Source organism: Coregonus lavaretus, assembly GCF_964263955.1.
Source record: "Coregonus lavaretus genome assembly, chromosome: 1".
Lineage (NCBI taxonomy): Eukaryota > Metazoa > Chordata > Actinopteri > Salmoniformes > Salmonidae > Coregonus > Coregonus lavaretus.
The window spans coordinates 56,876,548-56,901,236 of NC_139988.1; the positions used below are offsets into that span (position 1 = coordinate 56,876,548).

A 24,689-nucleotide genomic window follows, 5' to 3' on the forward strand; every position below is an offset into this window, starting at 1 on the left:
ATGCGTGTGAAAGCATCCTGAAAACCTGCCACTGTCATACAACCAGGAAGAAGGTGGGATAGCCCTAACAAAGCTAACATCCCAAATCTGCAAACTTTCCCAGAAAATGATGGGGTCTTCCAGGTGGAAGATTGCAGTGGTGGTCTTTCTCTCGGTTGCCGAGATATTAATGCCGATCGAGGCAGATGAACACGAACACACGGTAAGATCATTTGAGGCCGATTGAAAATGGGAAGCCTTGTGTGTGGTGGTGAAAATAATGGACGTTCTGGCTTGTTAGCTAGCTACATGATACAACCGATTAGCCTATATTTTTCACCTCAGCGAAATAAGAGGACTAATACATGTAGCTAGCTAGTTCATTATGTTATATGAGATTAACGTTCAATGTTGATAAATCATAAATACAATAACTAACGTTGGCGAACAAGTTAACGTAGGGGACCAAAGTTAGCTAGCGAAGAAGTTAGCTAGCTAACGTTAGCCAGTGACATCTCAGTGCATACATATGATAGTAGGAATATTTTTCATAACCAGTCATCCATATAATTCGGTTATTTAGTTGCTTGTTAACTACATATAGCAAAATGTCTCTTCTAGGAATATGCCTAGCTAGTTAACTATTTTGGTAGTGAACTAACGTTATGTCAGTGCGAAGACTGCATATCCGGTTATTCAGGCGGCAGGCCTGTCTAGGTAAGTTACTGTTAAGTAGGATTTCCAATGGTCAAGACAAAAGCAAATCGCCTTCTGCGTTTTACGGTACAAATGGAATTAAATACTTTTGCCCATCTTGATTTCTGACCTGTAACCTATATGGTAGTTTGATCATGCTTCAACCTAGCCAAGAATTCAAGTTGGCTAGCTTCAACCTATTCATAGACTCTGACTACCTTTAGCGTCTATTCATACGCTAACTAACTTGACTATTCATGAACGTATCTTCTGGCCGGGGTTGTTTTGTAAGAGCCCCGACACTAGGTCTGAACGTTAACACGCATTACTTGCGGTACGGTTTTGGAAACATAAGAGACTTATCTTTCATATCAGTGATATTTTTTTTCCAAAAAACTAAAGGTTAAATTATTACACACCTTTTTATAGGGTTAGTGATCCCACGCGGCCATATCTCCTTGTTAGCGCTTGTTTACAGAAGTCAGACAGAAGATTGTTGACCACCTGTATTAATTAGCTATCTAGCGTGCTCCAAACACTTGTGTGTAACTGGGAAGTGTAGTTTGTTGGTTGGAGGCACACACAGCAGTCTGGATCTGTGCAAACCTGCTACATACACTACAAAAGTATGTGGACACTCTTTCAAATTAGTACATTCGGCTATTTCAGTCACACCTGTTGCTGACAGGTGTATAAAATTGATCACACAGCCATGCAATCTCCATGGACAAACATTAGCAGTAGAATGGCCTTACTGAAGAGCTCAGTGACTTTCAATGTGGCACCGTCATAGGATGCCACCTTTCCAACAAGTCAGTTTGTCAAATTTCTGCCCTGCTAGAGCTGCCCCGGTCAACTGTAAGTGCTGTTATTGTGAAGTGGAAATGTCTAGGAGCAACAACGGCTCAGCCGTAAAGTGGTAGGCCACACAAGCTCACAGAACGGGACCGCCGAGTGCTGAAGCGCGTAGCGTGTAAAAATGGTCTGTCCTTGGTTGCAACACTCACAACCAAGTTCCAAACTGCTTCTGGAAGCAACGTCAGCACAATAACTGTTTGTCGGGAGCTTCATGAAATTGGTTTTCATGGCTGAGCAGCCAAACACAAGCCTAAGATCACCATGCATAATGCCAAGCGTCGGCAGGAGTGGTGTAAAGCTTGCCGCCATTGGACTCTGGAGCAGTGAAAACACGTTCTCAGGAGTGATGGATCACACTTCCCCATCTGGCAGTCCGATGGACAAATCTGGGTTTGGCGTATGCCAGGAGAACGCTACCTGCCCGACTGCGTAGTGCCAACTAAAGTTTGGTGGAGGAGGAATAATGGTCTGGGGCTGTTTTCATCGTTCGGTCTATGCCCCTTAGTTCCAGTGAAGGGAAATCCTAACGCTACAGCATACAATTACATTCTAGACGATTCTGTGCTTCCAACTTTGTGGCAACAGTTTGGGGAAGACCCTTTCCTGTTTCAGCATGACAATGCCTCTGTGCACAAAGTGAGGTCCATACAGAAATGGTTTGTAGAGATCTGTGTGGAAGAACTTGACTGGCCTGCACAGATCCCTGAACTCAACCCCCATCGAACACCTTTGCGATTAATTGGAACGCCGACTGCGAGCCAGGCCTAATCGCCCAACATCAGTGCCCGACCTCACTAATGCTGTTGTGGCTGAATGGAAGCAAGGCCCAGCAGAAATGTTCCAACATCTAGTGGAAAGCCTTCCCAGAAGAGTGGAGGCTGTTATAGCAGCAAAGGTGGGACCAACTCCATATTAATGCCCATGATTTTGGAATGAGATGTTCGACGAACACGTGTCCACATTCTTCTGGCCATGTAGTGTATGTTTCAAAAACCGTAGGCCTATTGCAAGTGATTATGTACATTTCTAAACATTAAAACAGAGCGTTGGGATTGTAGTTCACATGGTCTCACCGGTAAAAGGCTCTGCATGGTCAATTTGACGTCTGCAGTGGCCGTACAGCATTTACAGTAATACGGCCTCTGCAGAAGTCAGGGCATTCATACTTATTGCACTTCGTTGTTGTGAAGGAAGTTGTCAAGGAAGTGAGTTTGTTTATACAGGACCTCCCGCACCCACCTACCGTCAACCAATCATGTCAATGCGGAGCTATACAGAGCCCTCCGCATTGTTACAACATTTGTGAGGCACATGGCGATCCAGTACGGCGCTCAATTTGGCCTCTGCATGCCTACAGAGGCTCCACAATTGCTTCCTCCATATGGAGCCGCTGACCACATTTTCGGATCAAGCAGAAATTGGATTTAAGCGGTGCTTATAGCTGAGAACCCTTTGGATAAGGCAGAGAGCCTTGTTAATGCTTTGGGATCTCAAGCGCAAGCTTCAACTTGGTCCTCACTGGTACCGTAGCCAGCTAGCACTAGCTAGTAAGCTCTGCATCCGCGCTTAGTGCAGAATGAATAGCTGGCTACAGAACCAGCGCGAGCAGACATCCAAGTTTTTACATGAATAAAGCCCCTTGTCGCTACATTGTGTTCCACCCATTATTGTCAAGCTGACAACTAACGAGGGTGCTTGCTCATGCTTGAGCTTTCACTCCAGTTAAAGACCTGTATACAGTTCAATATGCATTTCGTTGTTGTTGATTCATGCCTGTATGTCGTGTGCATTGGTTTTGACATGGGGTCATTAAAACAGTAACTTTTTATGACTCATTATCAATGTATTTTTGTCACCGACAGCTGCTATCCAATGTCTTTTTATAGATGGAGGCTGCTTGGAATAGACTGACATGTTGGCTGTTTTTGTTATTATTTGCCCTGAATGCACATTGTATATCCTTGAATAGCATACAAAATGCTGCCATCTGAGAACTAGCAAAACAAGTAAGTTATAGCATGTTTAATGTGTTTCTTCCCTTTTCCAGTACACAGATAAAGAGGAGGTGGTTTTATGGATGAATACAGTGGGGCCTTACCACAACAGACAAGAAACGTACAAGTACTTCTCCCTGCCCTTCTGCGTGGGCACCAAAAAGACCATTAGCCACTACCATGAGACATTAGGAGAGGCTCTGCAAGGAGTCGAGCTGGAGTTCAGCGGCCTAGACATTAAGTTCAAAGGTATCCAAGAAGCTACACCCACAGGCAACTGTACTTGGACTCTGTGGAGTGACAAATTCACTATTTGATCAGCATTGTTTGATTTGGAGTAGTCAATTATATTCTTTCCTAGCATGAAGTTTGATCCAAAAGCAGCCTACACTTCCATTTTGTCTTCTAGTGTTATGTCATACTAATACTAAACACTTTTTGTCATTTTGTTCTCACAGATGAAGTCATGCAAACAACGTACTGTGAAATCGAGCTGGACAAAGCCAAACGGGATGCCTTTCTTTATGCCATTAAGAACCACTATTGGTACCAAATGTACATTGATGACCTACCCATCTGGGGTGAGTGACACTGCTGCACTGCCTGTTGCGACTTGTCCAGTAACTTAGTAATGGAAAATCAAAGTCATGCCCCCGAAGCAGTTGAAAAAGATGGCATCCAAATGTTCATTCTGAACGTTTTACTTTTCTGGCCTTATCTGTTGCCTCACTGGTTGGTATAGAAAGTTGTTTGACCATGACAAAGGTTATCTATGGAATAGCCTAGTTCATTACTATTGAAAAGGGCCCAGTTCTGTAATGAGGAATGTCTTAAACATAGAGGTATTTTACATGGAGTGACGCCTACTAGGGTTGGGCGATATTAGGATAGTATCGGATATCGAAGATGATTGACAGCTATCGTTGATGGTGACGACATCTTGATGTGACCGATGTATAGCCTATTTCAACTTGACTGGCACCGCAGTAGCGCTGACTGGGCAGCCCACAGCTGGGCCATGCCAGGTGGTCTATTCCTTTGCTGTAGCCTGCATAAGCAATTTCAATAAATATGTTTGAAACAATTTACAGAATGCAAGAGAATGATGTACAGAGCTAAGATTTTCACCAAAGCAGTGCAAAATGTCCAGTCAGAAAATGTTATTTTTTCTCTCTCTGAATGTTTTTAGTGGACACTCCGGTGTCTAATTATTTTAAAGCCTAATTTTGTTTTTTCTCTCCATTTGATATGAATATGACTTCAGTTTTTATGCATGCTGGCTTTCTCCCGCCATTCTACTTCATGATCAAACAATTAATTTATCTAATGGAGTTCTAGGCTATATCAGGAAATTTTAAGTTGTTTTTGAATAACCTAAAAACATGATAGTCCTAAGGTAATAATGAGAGGGGTAGAACAAACCATAGCAAGATTGTTTTTTTTAAAACACAGTTCAGCAAAGTGTAGTCTATTAGCTATAAAATAAATGATGCATGCATCCCTCTTCCTTGCTGTTACAAATAAAACGACCAAAAGGCAAATCCTACTAATTAAAATAGCCGATCAAAAGCATTAAGACGAGTTAAAGTTATGAAGAGTATTTCCCAAATAGACTGGTGTTCAGTGTCCTAAAGTTGCAGCAATTAAATGGGAAAGTCGGTCTATAGGCCATTTTTCAAATAGCTTTATTTTGAATGACAATTATTAGACAACGAGTTAAATTAAGCAAACAATATCAAGATGGAAAAATCGAATTGGAAGTCAAAACAACTTACAGCAGTGCAAAGCTTATGAAAGTGGCCCTATTTCCATAGCCTATTATTAGCAATGTAGGCTACAACCTACCTACAATATAAAGAAGAAGCCTAGGCCTAATAAGAGAGTTCTGGGGACAGCAGAGTTGCGTGCTTTGCAGCCAGGCCCTTGGTGATTTACAACCCATCACACGATGCACAGCTGTCACTTGCACACCTCTTTCGTGCCACCGCCAAATCAAAGTTTATTGGTCGCGTACACAGATTAGCCTATTCCTCTCCAATAAAGATTTGGCTCCAAAATATACACTACCGGTCAAAAGTTTGATTCATACACTGGCTTGTCTGGCTGTCATGTTTTTATTTTAACCTGTCCTTCCCTTGTCTACACTGAAATAATATAATTTCAGCAGTCCTCTATTATGATAAAAAACATTATATCTCACATAGCTCATTAGTACAAATCAAATCCAATCAAATTTTATTTGCCAAATGCAACAGGTGTAGACCTTACAGTGAAATGCTTACTTACAAGCCCTTAACCAACAATAAAGTTTTTTAAGAAAATAAGAAAGTGTTAAGTAAAAAAATAGCAAATAATTAAAGAGCAGCAGTAAAATAAAATAACAGTAGGGAGGCTATATACAGGGGGTACCGGTACAGAGTCAATGTGCGGGGGCACCGGTTAGTTGAGGTAATATGTACATGTGGGTAGAGTTAAAGTGACTATGCATAAATAATAAACAGAGTAGCAGCAGCGTAAAAGAGGGGTGGGGGGGGGGGGGGGGGCAATGCAAATAGTCCGGGTAGCCATGATTAGCTGTTCAGGAGTCTTATTGCTTTGGGGTAGAAGCTGTTAAGAAGCGTTTTGGACCTAGACTTGGCGCTCAGGTACCGCTTGCCATGCGGTAGCAGAGAGAACAGTCTATGACTAGGGTGGCTGGAGTCTTTGACGATTTTTAGGGCCTTCCTCTGACACTACCTGGTATAGAGGTCCTGGATGGTAGGAAGCTTGGCCCCAGTGATGTACTGGGCCGTACGCACTACCCTCTGTAGTTCCTTGCGGTCGGAGGCCGAGCAGTTGCCATACCAGGCGGTGATGCAACCAGTCAGGATTCTCTCGATGGTGCAGCTGTATAACTTTTTGAGGATCTAAGGACCCATGCCAAATCTTTTCAGTCTCCTGAGGGGGAATAGGCTTTGTCGTGCCCTCTTCACGACTGTCTTGGTGTGTTTGGACCATGATAGTTTGTTGGTGACGTGGACACCAAGGAACTTGAAGCGCTCCACCTGTTCCGCTACAGCCCCGTCGATGAGAATGGGGGCGTGCTCAGTCCTCTTTTTTTCTTGTAGTCCACAATCTTCTCCTTTGTCTTGATCACGTTGAGGGAGAGGTTGTTATCCTGGCACTACACGGCCAGGTCTCTGACCTCCTCCCTATAGGCTGTCTCATCGTTGTCGGTGATCAGGCCTACCACTGTTGTGTCGTCAGCAAACTTAATGATGGTGTTGGAATCGTGCCTGGCCATGCAGTCATGGGTGAACAGGGAGTACAGGAGGGGACTGAGCACGCAACCGTGAGGAGCCCCCGTGTTGAGGATCAGCGTGGCAGATGTGTTGTTACCTACCCTTACCACCTGGGGCAGCCCGTCAGGAAGTCCAGGATCCAGTTGCAGAGGGAGGTGTTTAGTCCCAGGGTCCTTAGCTTAGTGATGAGCTTTGTGGGCACTTCTTACTATGTTCTACATTGTAGAATAATAGTGAAGACATCAAAACTATGAAATAACACACATAGTGTGTTAAACAAATCAACATATATTTGAAATTCTTCAAATAGCCACCCTTTGCCTTGATGACAGCTTTGCACACTCTTGGCATTGTCTCAACCAGCTTCACCTGGAATGCTTTTCCAACAGTCTTGAAGGAGTTCCCACATATGCTGAGCACTTGTTGGCTGCTTTTCCTTCACTCTGTGGTCCGACTCATCCCAAACCATCTCAATTTGGTTGAGGTCGGGGGATTGCGGAAGATAGGTCATCTGATGCAGCACTCCATCACTCTCCTTCTTGGTAAAATAGCCCTTACAGAGGCTGGAGGTGTGTTGGGTCATTGTCCTGTTGAAAAACAAATTATAGTCCCACTAAGCCCAAACCAGGTGGGATGGCGTATCGCTGCAGAATGCTGTGGTAGCCATGCTGGTTAAGTGTGCCTTGAATTTGGACACATTTCCACCGGTCTACTGTCCATTGCTCGTGTTTCTAGGCCCAATCAAGTACCTTCTTATTGGTGTCCTTTTAGTAGTGGTTTCTTTGCAGCAATTCGACCATGAAGGTGCAGATTCACACAGTCTCCTCTGAACAGTTGATGTTGAGATGTCTGTTACTTGAACTCTGTGAAGCATTTATTTGGGCTGCAATTTCTGAGGCTGGTAACTCTAATTAACTTATCCTCTGCAGCAGACAACTCTGGGTCTTCCATTCCTGTGGCGGTGCTCATGAGAGCCAGTTTCATCATAGCGCTTGATGGTTTTTGTGACTGCACTTGAAGAAACTTTAAAAGTTCATTTGTCCCACTCCCCATACACGTGGAGACCGGCTCAATCGGTGCCTCCAGTTATGTTATCTCTTTCATCGTTACGCAACGCTTAGGTTACCTCCACTGTACTCATATCCTTCCATATCCTTGTCTGTACATAATGCCCTGAATCTATTCTCCAACGCCCGGAAATCTGCCCCTTTTTATTATCTGTACCCAACGCACTAAAATACCAGTTCTTAAAGCCTTTAGCCATATCCTTATTCTACTCCTCCTCTGTTCCTCTGGTGCTGTAGAGGTTAACCCAGGCCCTGTAGCCCCCAGAATCACTCCTACTCCCCAGGCGCTATCATTTGTTGACTTCTGTAACTGTAAAGAAGCCTTGGTTTTTTGCATGTTAACATCAGAAGCCTCCTCCTTAAGTTTGAGTTACTCACTGCATTAGCACACTCCGCCAACCCTGATGTTCTAGCAGTGTCTGAATCCTGGCTTAGGAAGACCACCAAAAACTCTGAAATGTCCATCCCCAACTACAACATTTTCCGTCTAGATAGAACTGCCAAAGGGGGTGGAGTTTCAATCTACTGTAGAGAGAGCCTGCAGAGCTCTATCATAACATCCAGGTCTGTGCCCAAACAGTTTGAGCTTCTACTTCTTCTAAAAATCCACCTCTCCAGAAATAAGTCTATCACTGTTGCCGCTTTCTACAGACCCCCCTCAGCGCCCAGCTGTGCTCTGGACCCATATGTGAATTGATTGCCCCCCATCTATCCTCAGAGTTCGTACTGCTTGGTGACCTAAACTGGGAAATGCTTAACACCCCGGCCGTCCTACAATCTAAATTAGATGCACTCAATCTCACACAAATTATCAAGGAACCTACCAGGTAAAACCCTAAATCCGTAAACATGGGCACCCTCATAGATATCATCCTGACTAATTTACCCTCTAAATACACCTCCGCTGTCTTCAACCAGGATCTCAGCGATCACTGCCTTATTTGCCTGCGTCCGTAATGGGTCCGCGGTCAAACGACCACTCCTCATCACTGTCAAACGCTCCCTAAAACACTTCAGCGAGCAGGCCTTTCTAATTGACCTGGCCCGGGTATCCTGAATGGATATTGACCTCATTCCGTCAGTAGAGGATGCCTGGTTGTTCTTTAAAAGTGCTTTCCTCTCCATCTTAAATAAGCATGCCCCATTCAAAAAATTCCGAACTAAGAACAGATATAGCCCCTGGTTCACCCCAGACTTGACTGCCCTTGACCAGCACAAAAACATCCTGTGGCGTACTGCATTAGCATCGAACAGCCCCCGCGATATGCAACTTTTCAGGGAAGTCAGGAACCAATATACACAATCAGTTAGGAAAGCAAAGGCTAGCTTTTTCAAACAGAAATTTGCATCGTGTAGCACTAACTCCAAAATGTTTTGGGACACTGTAAAGTCCATGGAGAATAAGAGCACCTCCTCCCAGCTACCCACTGCACTGAGGCTAGGAAACACTGTCACCACCGATAAATCTACGATAATCGAGAATTTCAATAAGCATTTTGCTACGGCTGACCATGCTTTCCACCTGGCTACCCCTACCCCGGCCACCAGCTCTGCACCCTCCGCTGCAACTTACCCATGCCCCCCCCCCCCCCCCCAAATTCTTGGGCCGACTCTTTTCTCTGTGTATATCAATGATATCGCTCTTGCTGCTGGTGACTCTCAGATCCACCTCTATGCAGACGACACCATTTTGTATACATCTGGCCCTTCATTGGACACTGTGTTAACAAACCTCCAAATGAGCTTCAATGCCATACAACACTCCTTCCGTAGCCTCCAACTGCTCTTAAACACTAGTAAAACTAATTGCATGCTCTTCAATCGAACGCTGCTTGCCACCCGCCTGCCCGACTAGAATCACTACTCTCGGCGGGTCTGACTTAGAATGTGTGGACAACTACAAATACCTAGGTGTTTGGTTAGACCGTAAACTCTCCTTCCAGACTCACATTAAGCATCTCCAATCCGAAGTTAAATCTAGAATCGGCTTCCTATTTCGCAACAAAGCCTCCTTCACTCATGCTGCCAAACATGCCCTCGTAAAACTGACTATCCTACCGATCCTTGACTTCGGCGATGTCATTTACAAAATAGCCTCCAACACTCTACTCAGCAAATTGGATGTAGTCTATCACAGTGCCATCCGTTTTGTCACCAAAGCCCCATATACTACCCACCATTGTGACCTGTACGCTCTTGTTGGCTGGCCCTCACTACATATTCGTTGCCAAACCCACTGGCTCCAGGTAATCTATAAATCATTGCTAGGCAAATACCCGCCTTATCTTAGCTCATTGGTCACCATAGCAACACCCACCCATAGTATGCACTCCAGCAGGTATATTTCACTGGTCATCCCCAAAGCCAACACCACCTTTGGCCGCCATTCCTTCCAGTTCTCTGCTGCTAATGACTGGAACGAATTGCAAAAATCTCTGAAACTGGAGACTCTTATCTCCCTCACTAACTTTAAGCATCAGTTGTCAGAGCAGCTTACCGATCACTGCACCTGTACACAGCCCATCTGTAATTAGCCCACCCAACTACCTCATCCCCATATTGTTATTTATTTTTGCTCATTTGCACCCCAGTATCTCTATTTGCACATCATCTTCTGCACATCTATCATTCCAGTGTTAATACTAAATTGTAATTATTTTGCACTATGGCCTATTTATTGCCTTACCTCCATAACTTACTACATTTGCACACACTGTATATAGATGTTCTATTGTGTTATTGACTGTATGTTTTGTTTTATCCCATGTGTAACTCTGTGTTGTTGTTTTTATCGCACTGCTTTGCTTTATCTTGGCCAGGTCGCAGTTGTAAATGAGAACTTGTTCTCAACTGGCTTACCTGGTTAAATAAAGGTGAAGTGAAATAAAAATAAAAACTGATTGGCTCAAACGCATTAAGAAGGAAAGAAATTCCACAAATTAACTTTTAAGAAGGCACACCTGTTAATTGAAATGTGTTCAAGGTGACTACCTCATGAAGCTGGTTGAGAGAATGCCAAGAGCATGCAGGTGTTCCTAATGTTTGGTGTACTCAGTGTGTATGTGTGCACAGGAGGTGGGGCAGATGGCCTTGCCCAAGCCTTTATAACCACAGAATAGTTCCATATTCTGTTGAGTATGAATAAAGATAGACCTTGGCCCTGGATTTGGTTACTGCATTCCACATCAGACTTGCCAAGTTGCCCCTAAATTTCTGGTAGCAGTGCACTCATTACACTAATCTCTCAATATTCTAGGAATTGTCGGCGAGGCAGATGAAAATGGAGAGGATCATTATCTGTGGACTTACAAGAAATTGGAAATCGGCTTCAATGGCAACCGAATTGTTGATGTCAACCTGACGAGTGAAGGCAAAGTCAAGCTTGTGCCCAACACAAGAATTGCAATGTCGTACTCTGTAAGTATTTGCAATTGCTTTTTAGAGGCGGGAAATGGGACTGGATTTTTCTAATATACACAGGGTTGAATATGTATTTTGGAGATGTGATGTTTAAATTTACTACACAGAGATTTATATTGTTTTTATATAAAGTAAAGTCACCTACGTCATCATCCATACGTGGCTCACTTGCCAAAGGAACAATGTGAAATGTCTTTTTTACCACAGGTAAAGTGGAAGAAGTCAGATGTGAAGTTTGAAGACCGATTTGACAAGTATCTCGATCCATCTTTTTTCCAACACAGAGTAAGTTTAATCTTTTAAGATAAGCAATGCAATTTTTCACTAAACTGCACAGTACTCACAGTGATCAGCCTGTTTTAAAGATGCAGTATGTAGAAATTGCTCCGCCATTTCCTGGTTGCTAAAATTCGAATAGTTTGCGTAATTTCAGTTTGTGACCCAAACAAGCAAGTATAGCGTAGAGAATCATTGTACCATCTAAACCGCTATGAAGTATATTTTTCATATCCAAAAATATTGTGTTTTCAGCTGGTGTACAAAACCAACAGTAAAAGATGCAATAACGAAACGTACAAACGGGAAGCATAGAATTAGCACACACACAGAACAGATCTACCGCTTCTTAGACTTGCTTTCAATGAGACTGACAGATCTATAACTCACATTTCTATGTGCATTTTGTCAGGTCACTCAAAAAGTTTCATATTGCAGCTTTAACAATTCTGGGATTCAAGGATGTCATGTTCTGGAATCTAGGGATGGGTTCTATGTGTGCATTTCCGATATTCTCCGTGGTAATGAAAAAGTTTTTCTCTAGATTCACTGGTTTTCCATCTTCAATTCCTTCATGATGGTTATCTTCTTGGTGGGCCTGGTGTCCATGATCCTGATGAGAACGCTAAGGAAGGACTATGCTAGATACAGCAAAGAGGAGGAAATGGATGACATGGTAACGTTTCATAGCCTTGGTAGCATTAGTGATAGAAACTCACATTGAACATCATGCACTTACTTAATATTTAGCTTTATTAGTTTAGGCGCCAGTGCTTCGTATGATTTTGGCTAGCTGTATGTCCTTTGTCTTAATGTACCCCTGGTCCTTTGCTGCCTCTTCCTGGTGCAGGACAGGGACCTGGGGGATGAGTATGGGTGGAAGCAGGTCCATGGAGACGTGTTCCGGCCGTCCAGCCACCCCATGATCTTCTCCTCCCTAATTGGCTCTGGATGCCAGATCTTCTCTGTCTCCTTCATCGTCATTGTCGTGGCCATGATTGAGGATCTGTACACCGAGTGAGTGATGAGCACCTCCCCGCAGATGATAACCTAATGGAGTGTGTTTCTTCGCTGCTGTCTAACGTGGTTTGTGTGTGTGTGTGTTTGTGTGTGTGCACGCACACTGCGGCTTCCCATTTGTTTCTGCAGGAGAGGATCCATGCTGAGCACAGCCATCTTTGTGTATGCTGCCACCTCTCCTGTCAATGGCTATTTCGGCGGAAGTTTGTATGCAAAACAAGGAGGTATGTAAGGGTTTGTCTTAAATAGAAAGTCCATTCCTTCACATCACACCTAAATTATTACTGCACTCTGCAAGGGCAGTTTTGCAGACAGAATATTGTCACCATGACATTTTCTGAACATGGAGCCTGGGTTGTCAAAACATTGTTTGTGGTACTTGGTGTAGAATGTTGTGGTTGAAGCCTATTGACATGGATATTGACAGAAATGTGGCTACATTGTTGGTGTCATTGTGTAAATAGCACATGGTGTTACAGAATCCCCCTGCCGAGGGCGCTGTGGGACAAATTTATAGCGTGAGCATTTGCTTTCTGGAGCTGTGCGGTCTGACTCTCACCCATCCTTACCCTTTCTCCCCCTCACATGAGAGATCGATATCTCATCCAGCTCATGGCTTCAGCCAATCGGACAATAGCCATGTGTCTCACCCCTGTGCACGTTCTAGCCATGCAGTCTCTCCAGGTCCTGATTGGCTAGCCAGCCTGACCCACACTCTCCAAGGGAGTAAATATTGCCAGTACCTGAACGGTGTTATTCCAGTCTGTGAGTGTGGGTGTACATATGTGCGTTACTACAAAAACGATGTACATCCCCATGTTTATCTTCTCCTGTGTGTGATTAAAGTTCCTGTGTGTGATTAAAGTTCCTGTGTGTGTGTTAACTCTTGGGCTGCTTTATTCCCCTCTAACCAGGGGCAGTGTCAGTGAGTCACAAACCAGTAAAATACGTAGAGCCGGGTCGCTCTCGTTCACATGGTATGGTAGATTGTCATTCACTCATAATGTGCACCCTTATGGTAACCGATTTTATATTTTATCCTATAGGCAGACGATGGATTAAACAGATGTTTATCGGGGCCTTCCTGATCCCTGCCATGGTGTGTGGGACAGCCTTCTTCATCAACTTCATCGCCATGTACTACCATGCCTCCCGGGCCATCCCTTTTGGCACCATGGTGAGTTTAGAGCAGTGGTATTCAAAGCAGTGGTATTCAAAATATTAAACAGAACAGATTATTGTATTGTATGGGACAATATGCAAATGTTTTTGAGAAAGATAATTAGAAAAATACAATTTTATTGAGTAAATGTATTTATTGGTTTCTTTTCATTTTGAAACGAGAGATGAACATGTAATGAATTGGTTATTTGTTGATAAAAAAAACTATTTTTATAAAGGTTGTATCATTAGATGTGGGGTGGGGTGGGCAGAAATTCTAGCTAGAAAATTCTGGTAATTGGTAACCAATTTATAATAGCAATAAGGCACCTCGGGGGTTTGTGGTATATGGCCAATATACCACGGCTAAGGGCTGTATCCAGGCACTCCGTTGTGCTTAAGAACCGATCTTAGCCGTGGTATATTTAAGCAATAAGGCCTGAAGGGGTGTGGTATATGGGCAATACACCATGGCTAAGGGCTGTTCTTATGCACGATGCAACGCGGAGTGCCTGGACACACCCCTTAGCCGTGGTATATTGGCCATATATCACAAACCCCCGAGGTGACTTATTTCTATTATAAACTGGTTACCAACGTAAAAATAAATGTTTTTTCATACCTGTAGTATATGGTCTGATATACCATGTATGTCAGCCAATCAGCATTCAGGGCTCAAACCACCCAGATTATAATGGCCAATATGCCACCCCCCCCCCCCCCCCCGGGCCTTATTGCTTAAATATAGTCTGCTCTCACTATGAAATCTTTCTCATGGATTCTACTATTGCATGTTTTCAGGTGGCTGTTTGCTGTATTTGTTTGTTTGTTATCCTGCCACTCAACCTTGTGGGGACCATTCTGGGAAGAAACCTCTCTGGCCAGCCCAACTTTCCCTGTCGAGTCAATGCAGTGCCGCGGCCAATCCCTGAGAAGAAATGGTATCTATGAATATGATCTTATTTGTACAGCATTACTTACTCAAATCTACATGTGTGACATTTGTTTTTACATTTATTGGATTTTGTTTATTAAGATCCAAGTGCTGAAATGGACTATGTTTGCTCCTCGAGAGGCGCTGTTAAGTTTATTTTGTCGTTGAGAGTTGATAGTTCAATAAAGGTCTGATTGGCCAAAGAGTCCACACACCTACTTTCCCAGGTTGAAACCAGTCCTGGATGAACAGAGGAATGATAACAGTGCTGCGGCACGGGAGGCCTGGAGTTGCATAGCTCCGATTGATTGATAAACTATTGGTGACGCTGTCAGTATTGTGCGTTGATTGTAAATTTCCAATTTTACAGGTTCATGGAGCCAGCTGTCATTGTCTGTCTGGGAGGCATCCTTCCATTCGGTTCCATTTTCATAGAAATGTAAGTCCTACCTCACTACACTATAATCTAGATCAGTTGTCACCAACCGGTCGATCTCCAAGGCAATCCTAGTCGATCACCAAACATTTCTATGAAAAACCCAACGATAAAGCCATGAGTTCCAATTTTTAAAATATGTTTTTCATGCTGTTGGCGGTAGGTACACTTGATTCAGCAGCCCTAGCAACGGGAAGGAAGTGTTGCCATTTTTGAACCTTTTCATGTGTCCTGAAAGTGGAACTAGGGCTGTTACGGTGACTGTATTACCCCCACACCGGCGGTCTCCAATTCCATGTGACCATTTAGTCCGTTTATGTTAATTAAAGGTCAATTACCTTGACACCTGCAGCTATTTGCCTGACAATAACCAGCTGACGAAATTTCCTGACTGCCACTGTCCTAGGTGGAACTCCGCCTACCCGGCAGGCCCAGAGAGCAAATCAAGTGCACTTACAGGCCTAACACTGGCCAATCAGATACCTCAGATCACCGTGTCTGCACAGTTTCCTTGCGCCATAGACCAAACTCACAGCAAAGTTGATGTCAAATGTAAAGACTTTTGAAACCATGACTAGAGAAAAACTCAACGAATACAGCAAAGGGCTGCTGTTTTTGAGTAAGTTCATGTTTAAGTTGTTATTCATCACTGTCAACACCTTGTTCAACACTTTATTTTTATTTTTTTATAAGCCATAAAATGCGCGTTCTCCCTACTTCCACTCACTAGTGATGGGTTGTTCACAAACGAACGGCTCTTTTTGAACTGATCTTTTTGGTGAAAGTTGGGAACTGAATCGCATCGGTGAAAGTTGTTAATTTGGCTCCCTTATTTGCATAGTGCTACTACTGCTTTTTGAGCTGAAAACAATGTTTTTCTGCAGATAATTTACAAAAGAATTATCTAAATTATTGAATCCTCACTGCAGAAAAAATTAATAGTGAGGAGAGCATTTATATAAATAATAATTTGGCCAGGTAAAAATGTATTTGAATGCGCATGTCACGATCTGACATAATGGTAGCCTACCTTTTTGGCCTTTACATTGGAGATTAGCTTTTTTTTAATGTTCATGGTTCCAGGACGATATAATTTTTTTGTAACACTGATAGTCAGTGTCCTTCGCTTGCGCCTTCACTCCCGCCTGCCCTCATCGTTGTTAACAGAACTGCGGGAAAATCGTGCCGGACAGGCGGGGGACACTATTTGCCGGTCGCTCCCGCTAGCACAGCAGGCTGGGACGGCGATGACACTGTGCAAGCTAACGACACTGTGTGCTAGCTTGCCAGTTAGCTAGCACACTGTGTCGCTCCCGCCTGAGGTGTACCGGATAAAACCGTGCCCAACAGGCAAGGGCGAAGGACACTGTCTACCGGTCGTCCCCGCCTCCCGCTAGCACAGCAGACGGGAGGCTAGGGCGACACCGTGTGCTAGCTTGCTAGTTAGCGACACCGTGTGCTAGCACACGTTGTCACTCCCGCCTGCTCTGTACCAGAGTCCTCCTTAGTTCTAGCTGGCTAAGCTGGCACACAGTTTATTTTGCTCCCGCCTGCCAAACACATGCCCTAACCATCGTTAACAGAAATGCGGGAAAACTGTGCCGACAGGCGGGGACGAAGGACACTGTCTACCGGTGTGTGCCTAGCAAGCTACCGTTGTCGCCCCTTCTGTGGGGCTTATCGGCGGCTGGCTTCCAACATTATTGTGCATTAACGCCATCTACTTTACTGGAGCTCTCCCGCCTGTCCTAACTAAAAAATGGACCAATAGAAGAATAGAGGGGTTCCTGCAGATGCAGGAATGCCCCGAATAGCTGTCCGCAATTGCACCCTTCTTGAGGGAGGGAGAGAGGAGGGACGGTGAGAGGCAGCCTCACAGCTGCTCCCTCCCCCCCTCAGACTGACCATCAGATATACATTTACATTTAAGTCATTTAGCACATGCTCTTATCCAGGGCGACTTACAAATTGGTGCATTCAACTTAGGATAGCAAGTGGAACAACCACATTTTTCTTTTTTTTTATGGGGGGGGTGGGGGAGGGGGGGGCGGTAGAAGGATTACTTTATACTATTCCAGGTATTCCTTAAAGAGGTAGGGTTTCAAGTGTCTCCGGAAGGTGGTCAGTGACTCCGCTGTCCTGGCGTCGTGGGGGAGCTTGTTCCACCATTGGGGTGCCAGAGCAGCGAATAGCTTTGACTGGGCTGAGCGGGAACTGTGCTTCCGTAGAGGTAGGGGGGCTAGCAGGCCAGAGGTGGATGAACGTAGTGCCCTCGTTTGAGTGTAGGGTCTGATCAGAGCTGAAGATGCAGGCCATCAGTCCAGTGAAACAAAAAAAAGCAAATTATTATGCTCATTCACCTGTGCCTCACAAAGCAATACATCCAGTGTGATCATATACCTATAGTTTTGAAATATAATTTCAAAATGGTCTGAGAAGAACAACATTGGCAGGGCAATTCAAGCATAGCCAATATGCAGTGATAATGTATTGGGCCTATGGACTACTGCTCAAACCTCATTGCTACAGAACTGTTTTTAATTGGTTACTGTTGCATAGGCTTATGTTTTTTAAGTCATGTTTGAAGAAAATAAAATCTGAGGGGTAGATCTCTGCCTGCATTTTGACTCAAAGTAATCTTGACTCAAAAGGTTGGTGACCACTGATCTAGATAAAGTGCATTCAGAAAGTATTCAGACCCCTTGACTTTTTCCCCATTTGGGTACATTCCAGCCTTATTCTAAAATTGAATAAATAAAATTCCTCATCAATCTACACACACTACCCTATAATGACAAAGCAAAAACAGGTTTTTAGACATTTTTGAAAATGTATTAAAAATAAAAAACAAATGCCTTTATTTACATAAGTATTCAGACCCTTTGCTTTGAGACTCGAAATTGAGCTCAGGTGCATCCTGTTTCCATTGATCATCCTTGAGCTTTTTCTACAACTTGATTTGGAGTATTGTGGTAAAATCAATTGATTGGACATGATTTGGAAAGGCACACACCTGTCTATATAAGGTCCCACAGTTGACAGTGCATGTCAGAGCAAAAACCAAGCCATGAGGTCGAAGGAATTGTCCGTAGAGCTCCGAGACAGGATTGTGTCGAGGCACAGACCTGGGGAAGGGAATCAAAACATTTCCGCAGCATTGAAGGTCCACAAGAACACAGTGGCCTCCATCATTCTTAAATGGAAGATGTTTGGAACCACCAAGACTCTTCCTAGAGCTGTGCCCGGCCAAACTGAGCAATCGGGGGAGAAGGGCCTTGGTGAAGCGGGCGGGCGAAGGTTCCCCTTTCAACAGGACAACCCAGGAATGGCTTCGGGACAAGTCTCTGAATGTCCTTGAGTGGCTGGCCTTGAACTTCTCTGGAGAGACCTGAAAATAGCTGTGCAGCGACGCTCCCAATCCAACCTGACAGAGCTTGAGAGGATCTGCAGAGAAGAATGGGAGAAACTCTCCAAATACAGGTGTTCCAAGCTTGTGGCGTCATACCCAAGAAGACTTGAGGCTGTAATCGCTGCCAAAGGTGCTTCAACAAAGTACGGAGTAAAGGGTCTGAATACTTACGTAAATGAGAGATGTATTATTATTTATTTTTTACATTTGCCTAAATTTCTAAACCTGTTTTTGCTTTGTCATTATGGGGTATTGCAGATTGATGAGGGGGAAAAAAACGATTTAATACATTTTAGAATAAGGCTGTAACAAAATGTGGAAAAGTCGAGGGGTCTGAATACTTTCCGAATGCACTGTATATCTGCGTTTAGCAGGTTGATAATTCACCAAGTAATACCTGTGCATGGCTGGAAGTGGAAATGCATTGTTTGCTTCTTATTTTACAGGTACTTTATTTTCACTTCGTTTTGGGCCTACAAGATCTACTACGTGTACGGGTTCATGATGCTGGTCCTGGTTATCCTCTGCATTGTCACTGTGTGTGTCACCATTGTCTGCACTTACTTCCTCCTCAATGCTGAGGACTACAGATGGTGAGTAAAAGACAGCCAGCAATGTATTTACTTGTCACTACGATTTACATGATTCATTAAATTGATTAATTAATTAAATGGGAGGGACCTTGTGGAGGCCTTATACACCCACCACTTTGTGTGATTAGGCCTAAGTAAGTACACTGCTCAAAAAAATAAAGGGAACACTTAAACATTACATTTTTAGTCATTTAGCAGACGCTCTTATCCAGAGCATTTTTTTTTTATACTGGCCCCCCGTGGGAATCGAACCCACAACCCTGGCGTTGCAAACGCCATGCTCTATCAACTGAGCTACATCCCTGCCGGCAATTCCCTCCCCTACCCTGGACAACGCTGGGCCAATTGTGCGCCGCCCATGAGTCTCCCGGTCGCGGCCGGCTGCGACAGAGCCTGGATTCGAACCAGGATCTCTAGTGGCACAGTTAGCACTGCGATGCAGTGCCTTAGACCACTGCGCCACTCAGGAGCCCGACACAATGTAACTCCAAGTCAATCACACTTCTGTGAAATCAAACTGTCCACTTAGGAAGCAACACTGATTGACAATAAATGTCACATGCTGTTGTGCAAATGGAATAGACAACAGGTGGAAATTATAGGCAATTAGCAAGACACCCCCAATAAAGGACTGGTTTTGCAGATAGTGACCACAGACCACTTCTCAGTTCCTATGCTTCCTGGCTGATGTTTTGGTCACTTTTGAATGCTGGCGGTGCTTTCACTCTAGTGGTAGCATGAGACGGAGTCTACAACCCACACAAGTGGCTCAGGTAGTGCAGCTCATCCAGGATGGCACATCAATGCGAGCTGTGGCAAGAAGGTTTGCTATGTCTGTCAGCGTAGTGTCCAGAGCATGGAGGCGCTACCAGGAGACAGGCCAGTACCTCAGGAGACGTGGAGGAGGCCATAGGAGGGCAACAACCCAGCAGCAGGACTGCTACCTCCGCCTTTGTGCAAGGAGGAGCAGGAGGAGCATTGCCAGAGCCCTGCAAAATGACCTCCAGCAGGCCACAAATGTGCATGTGTCTGCTCAAACGGTCAGAAACAGACTCCATGAGGGTGGTATGAGGGCCTGACGTCCACAGGTGGGGGTTGTGCTTACAGCCCAACACCGTGCAGGACGTTTGGCATTTGCCAGAGAACACCAAGATTGGCAAATTCGCCACTGGCGCCCTGTGCTCTTCACAGATGAAAGCAGGTTCACACTGAGCACGTGACAGAGTCTGGAGACGCCGTGGAGAACGTTCTGCTGCCTGCAACATCCTCCAGCATGACCGGTTTGGCGGTGGGTCAGTCATGGTGTGGGGTGGCTTTTCTTTGGGGGGCCGCACAGCCCTCCATGTGCTCGCCAGAGGTAGCCTGACTGCCATTAGGTACCGAGATGAGATCCTCAGACCCCTTGTGAGACCATATGCTGGTGCGGTTGGCCCTGGGTTCCTCCTAATGCAAGACAATGCTAGACCTCATGTGGCTGGAGTGTGTCAGCAGTTCCTGCAAGAGGAAGGCATTGATGCTATGGACTGGCCCGCCCGTTCCCCAGACCTGAATCCAATTGAGCACATCTGGGACATCATGTCTCGCTCCATCCACCAACGCCACGTTGCACCACAGACTGTCCAGGAGTTGGCGGATGCTCTAGTCCAGGTCTGGGAGGAGATCCCTCAGGAGACCATCCGCCACCTCATCAGGAGCATGCCCAGGCGTTGTAGGGAGGTCATACAGGCACGTGGAGGCCACACACACTACTGAGCCTAATTTTGACTTGTTTTAAGGACATTACATCAAAGTTGGATCAGCCTGTAGTGTGGTTTTCCACTTTAATTTTGAGGGTGACTCCAAATCCAGACCTCCATGGGTTGATAAATTCGATTTCCATTGATAATTATTGTGTGATTTTGTTGTCAGCACATTCAACTATGTAAAGAAAAAAGTATTTAATAAGATTATTTCATTCATTCAGATCTAGGATGTTATTTTAATGTTCCCTTTATTTTTTTGAGCAGTGTATATAATTACATGGCTAACTTTTAGAACTATAATAAAGCATGAGCTGATGCACACCCAAACATTTGAATGGAGGTGCTGACTAACGGGATTGTAAACTGTATAAAAAAGAAAGTCGCACACTAAATATGTTCCCAACAATTTAATGGCTATTAAACATGGCTTTAGGACTGTAACACAGCTAACTCCGTGTTTTTATTTCCTCTCAGGCAATGGACAAGCTTTCTCTCTGCTGCATCCACTGCGGTTTATGTTTACATGTACTCCTTTTACTACTATTTCTTCAAAACAAAGTGAGTTCCAATATCCATTTTCTTATATAAAACACACATTGTACACAACTGAAGAAAATAATCTGTTGACTGTAAAAAGACTATAACCCCAATGCATTCTGTCATAGATAAGGGAAGGTTTGTATTTGTTTACTAAAAACGAATACAAGTATTAAAAATGCCCCTTTTTGGGGCCCTCACCAGTTTGCATGGACTGGGGGGACCCCCATTGATTTTGTTAGTAACTTTCACTTATATCATATAAAAAATTGCTAACATTTCTCTTCACGGTATACCGACACTTCAGTACAGAAGTTTACACAATTGAATAATGCAACATGGCATGTAGAAATGTTGAAACTGTTCGTTACTGTTCGCAACACAATGTCCACACAGGCTAGAGCACTTTTACAATGCAAGACAAAACTGATAGTGTCCAGCTTTAATTGTAAGCTAACTTTCCTTGCTAGCGTACAGCTGAATTCACTACCCTTGTTTGTGCAAACCAGAATGCTAAATATGCTGATTTCAAAGCTGACTGTAACCATACTATTAATTCACTTAATCTCCCTCGCCACCAAAAACTAATTAACTTGTTCGTCTTCCTTTGTCTCCCGTCTAGTTTCCACTAAATTCCATAGCCACAGTCAGGTTCTACAGCCACATTCTGCCTCACGAATAACGCCATTCATTTTAGACGGCATACACATTTTGAAAAGAGATTGCTTGTTCTATGCAAATGTTGTTGATCAGTACAATAAAAGGATATGTTCTCCTAGCAGTTGCTAATAAAAATGAGTCGCTAAAATGGAAGATGTTCTTTGTCATCTATAGCCCCATGAAATCAGCTAAAACAAGCTTAACTCAATGCATATACTCCTATTGAATAATATGCTTTCGCATATATTGTGAATAGACCTAGGCTACATCTTGATTTACCCAGTTTATCAAGAGATTACCATTCTAATAAATTATGACCATTATATTTTGTAGTTAGATTGGTAAAAACAAAGTCATTGATTATATAATTGATTCAATTGGTGAATACGTGGCTGTCAAAAATGGACATTTTTCATATGTAATGATATTGAACTCAAAGATGCCCAACGATAGATAACAGCTCCGTTTCAGTCTGGAACAAGTGGCATTCTGTGACTTTGACTAATACATATTTTTTTGTGGTATTGTTTTGGTATTGAGTATCGTGATGGTATTGAGTATTGTGATACTAAACCTGGTATCAAAGACAAAATTATGGTATCGTGACACACTAGTGTCTTCCTGTGTATTACTTCCGCTGACCAGTGGTGTAAAAATACTTTAAAGTACTACTTAAGTAGTTTTTTGGGGTATCTGTACTTTACTATTTATATTTTTGCCAACTTTTACTTCAGTACATTCCTAAAGAAAATAATATACTTTTTACTCCATACATTTTCCCTGACACCCAAAAGTACTCGTTACATTTTGACAGGAAACTGGCCCAATACTCACACTTATCAAGAGAACATCCCTACTGCCTCTGATCTGGCGGACTCACTAAACACATGTTTCGTTTGTAAATTATGTCTGAGTGTTGGAGTGTGCCTCTGGCTATCCGCCAATAAAAAATATAAAATTGTGCCGTCTGGTTTGCAAGGGTTTATACTTTTACTTTTGATACTTAAGAACATTTTAGCAATTCCATTTACTTTTGATACTTAAGTATATTTAAAACCAAATACTTTTACTTAAGTAGTATTTTACTGGGTGACTTTTACATTTTCTATTAAGGTATCTTTACTTTTACTCAAGTATGATAATTGAGTACTTTTTCTACCACTGCCGCTGACAGTTGTTTTGTCCCACTTCGTTTCAGGATGTATGGTCTGTTCCAGACGTCCTTTTACTTTGGCTACATGGCAGTGTTCAGTACTTCTCTGGGAATCATGTGTGGTAGGTTCAACTTCTCTATTCACATCTGATTTGATCCAAGTATTGTGACTCTTATGAGGTTATTCTGTAAACGCAATGTAGCTCAGAGTGCAAAGCATGCATGGTTATTGATGCAATGACAATCTTGCAATGTATCTTTCTTTTGTAGGAGCCGTTGGGTATGTGGGAACAAGTGCCTTCGTGAGGAAGATCTACACAAATGTGAAAATTGACTAGGACAGATGCAAGCAGCAACAAGGGATCCAAGGATCAGCTGAAGCTCTCCCCAACAGAAGCGGGCACAAGTTGTTTTTTTGCAAAAAGAGATTGTGGTATCTCAATTTGTACAAATGTAGTTTTCCATTTTCTGAATAATTTTTCAATTTTGCAAAACAAAGTGTACTAGAGCAAAAACTGCGGAAAAAGAAAACGTTAACATCGGTTCTGTTTTTATCAATTGCTTTCAACCAATGTTCTGAAGCATATGTTATTCAAAATGTAACATGGCTTCCCCTTTCCAATCCAGTCCCAGCCGCCACCAGAGAAGATGATGATGATCTTTATTGATGGAATAGTCTAGCTCTCTTCAGTGAAGAGGCCATATCGAAAGCCTTTGTTCTATTGTATTAGAATATTGAAGAGTTGGGTTTTGCGTCCATGCTCTGGTCTGATTCTATTTTGTATTACTGAGTCACTCCCAATGACGTTATATTTTATTCTGGCTTCCACATTAATTTTTACCAGCTACACTAGACAAGTAGTACATTTTACATTCAATACAATAACTGGATGTTATACTAACTTATCAGAGTTGGAACCATTCCCATATTTGGACAATTCTCAAATTTCCAAATGCAGTAGTTTAAAACCAGCCACCCAAGATAAATATTTGTTTGCTGTACATATGGGGAAAAAAACTTTCAGGAAAGGAAGGTGTTATCAACAGTTGGTTTTGAGTTACATTATAAATGGATGTTTGATGTGATCCAATTTCCCGTTTTAGTCTTATGTTTTCTTAATGGTTGGGTTTGAATGAAGACTACTTGTAAAGATAATATATGGATAGGGGGAAAAGTGTATATAACCTTAATAATGTAACTTTAGATGTAGATCCCAAATGTATTTTGGTTGTACAGATTTACTACATTTTTTTTTTTTTTTTTACGAATCATTCAGTTATAAACAAAAATATATATTTTTAGTTTTTGTCTCTTTTGGTGCTTGGGGTGGCGCTGTTACATCTTGCCTGAAATTGCATGAAGTTTCCATCAAACCATGTGCTCATCAAATTCCGCTTTGTTTGGCAGTTTATCTTTCACTTTCCCTGGTTGTGGACATGTCATGTAGCAATAAAAAAAAAGTGTGTCATTGA

The 24,689-nt window shown here is 43.2% G+C and overlaps 1 protein-coding gene across 1 annotated transcript; it reads left to right on the plus strand.

The window, feature by feature from the left end:
- Positions 1-24,689, plus strand: LOC311110482 (transmembrane 9 superfamily member 3-like). The gene is made up of 15 exons (XM_084153014.1): positions 1-202; positions 3,581-3,776; positions 3,986-4,108; positions 11,132-11,292; positions 11,503-11,580; positions 12,116-12,247; positions 12,422-12,588; positions 12,721-12,815; positions 13,638-13,768; positions 14,554-14,693; positions 15,057-15,125; positions 18,978-19,124; positions 21,341-21,424; positions 23,262-23,338; positions 23,487-24,689. Exons 1-15 carry the CDS (start codon positions 107-109, stop codon positions 23,552-23,554), a joined length of 1,764 nt encoding a protein of 587 aa, XP_084009140.1. The 5' UTR covers positions 1-106; the 3' UTR covers positions 23,555-24,689.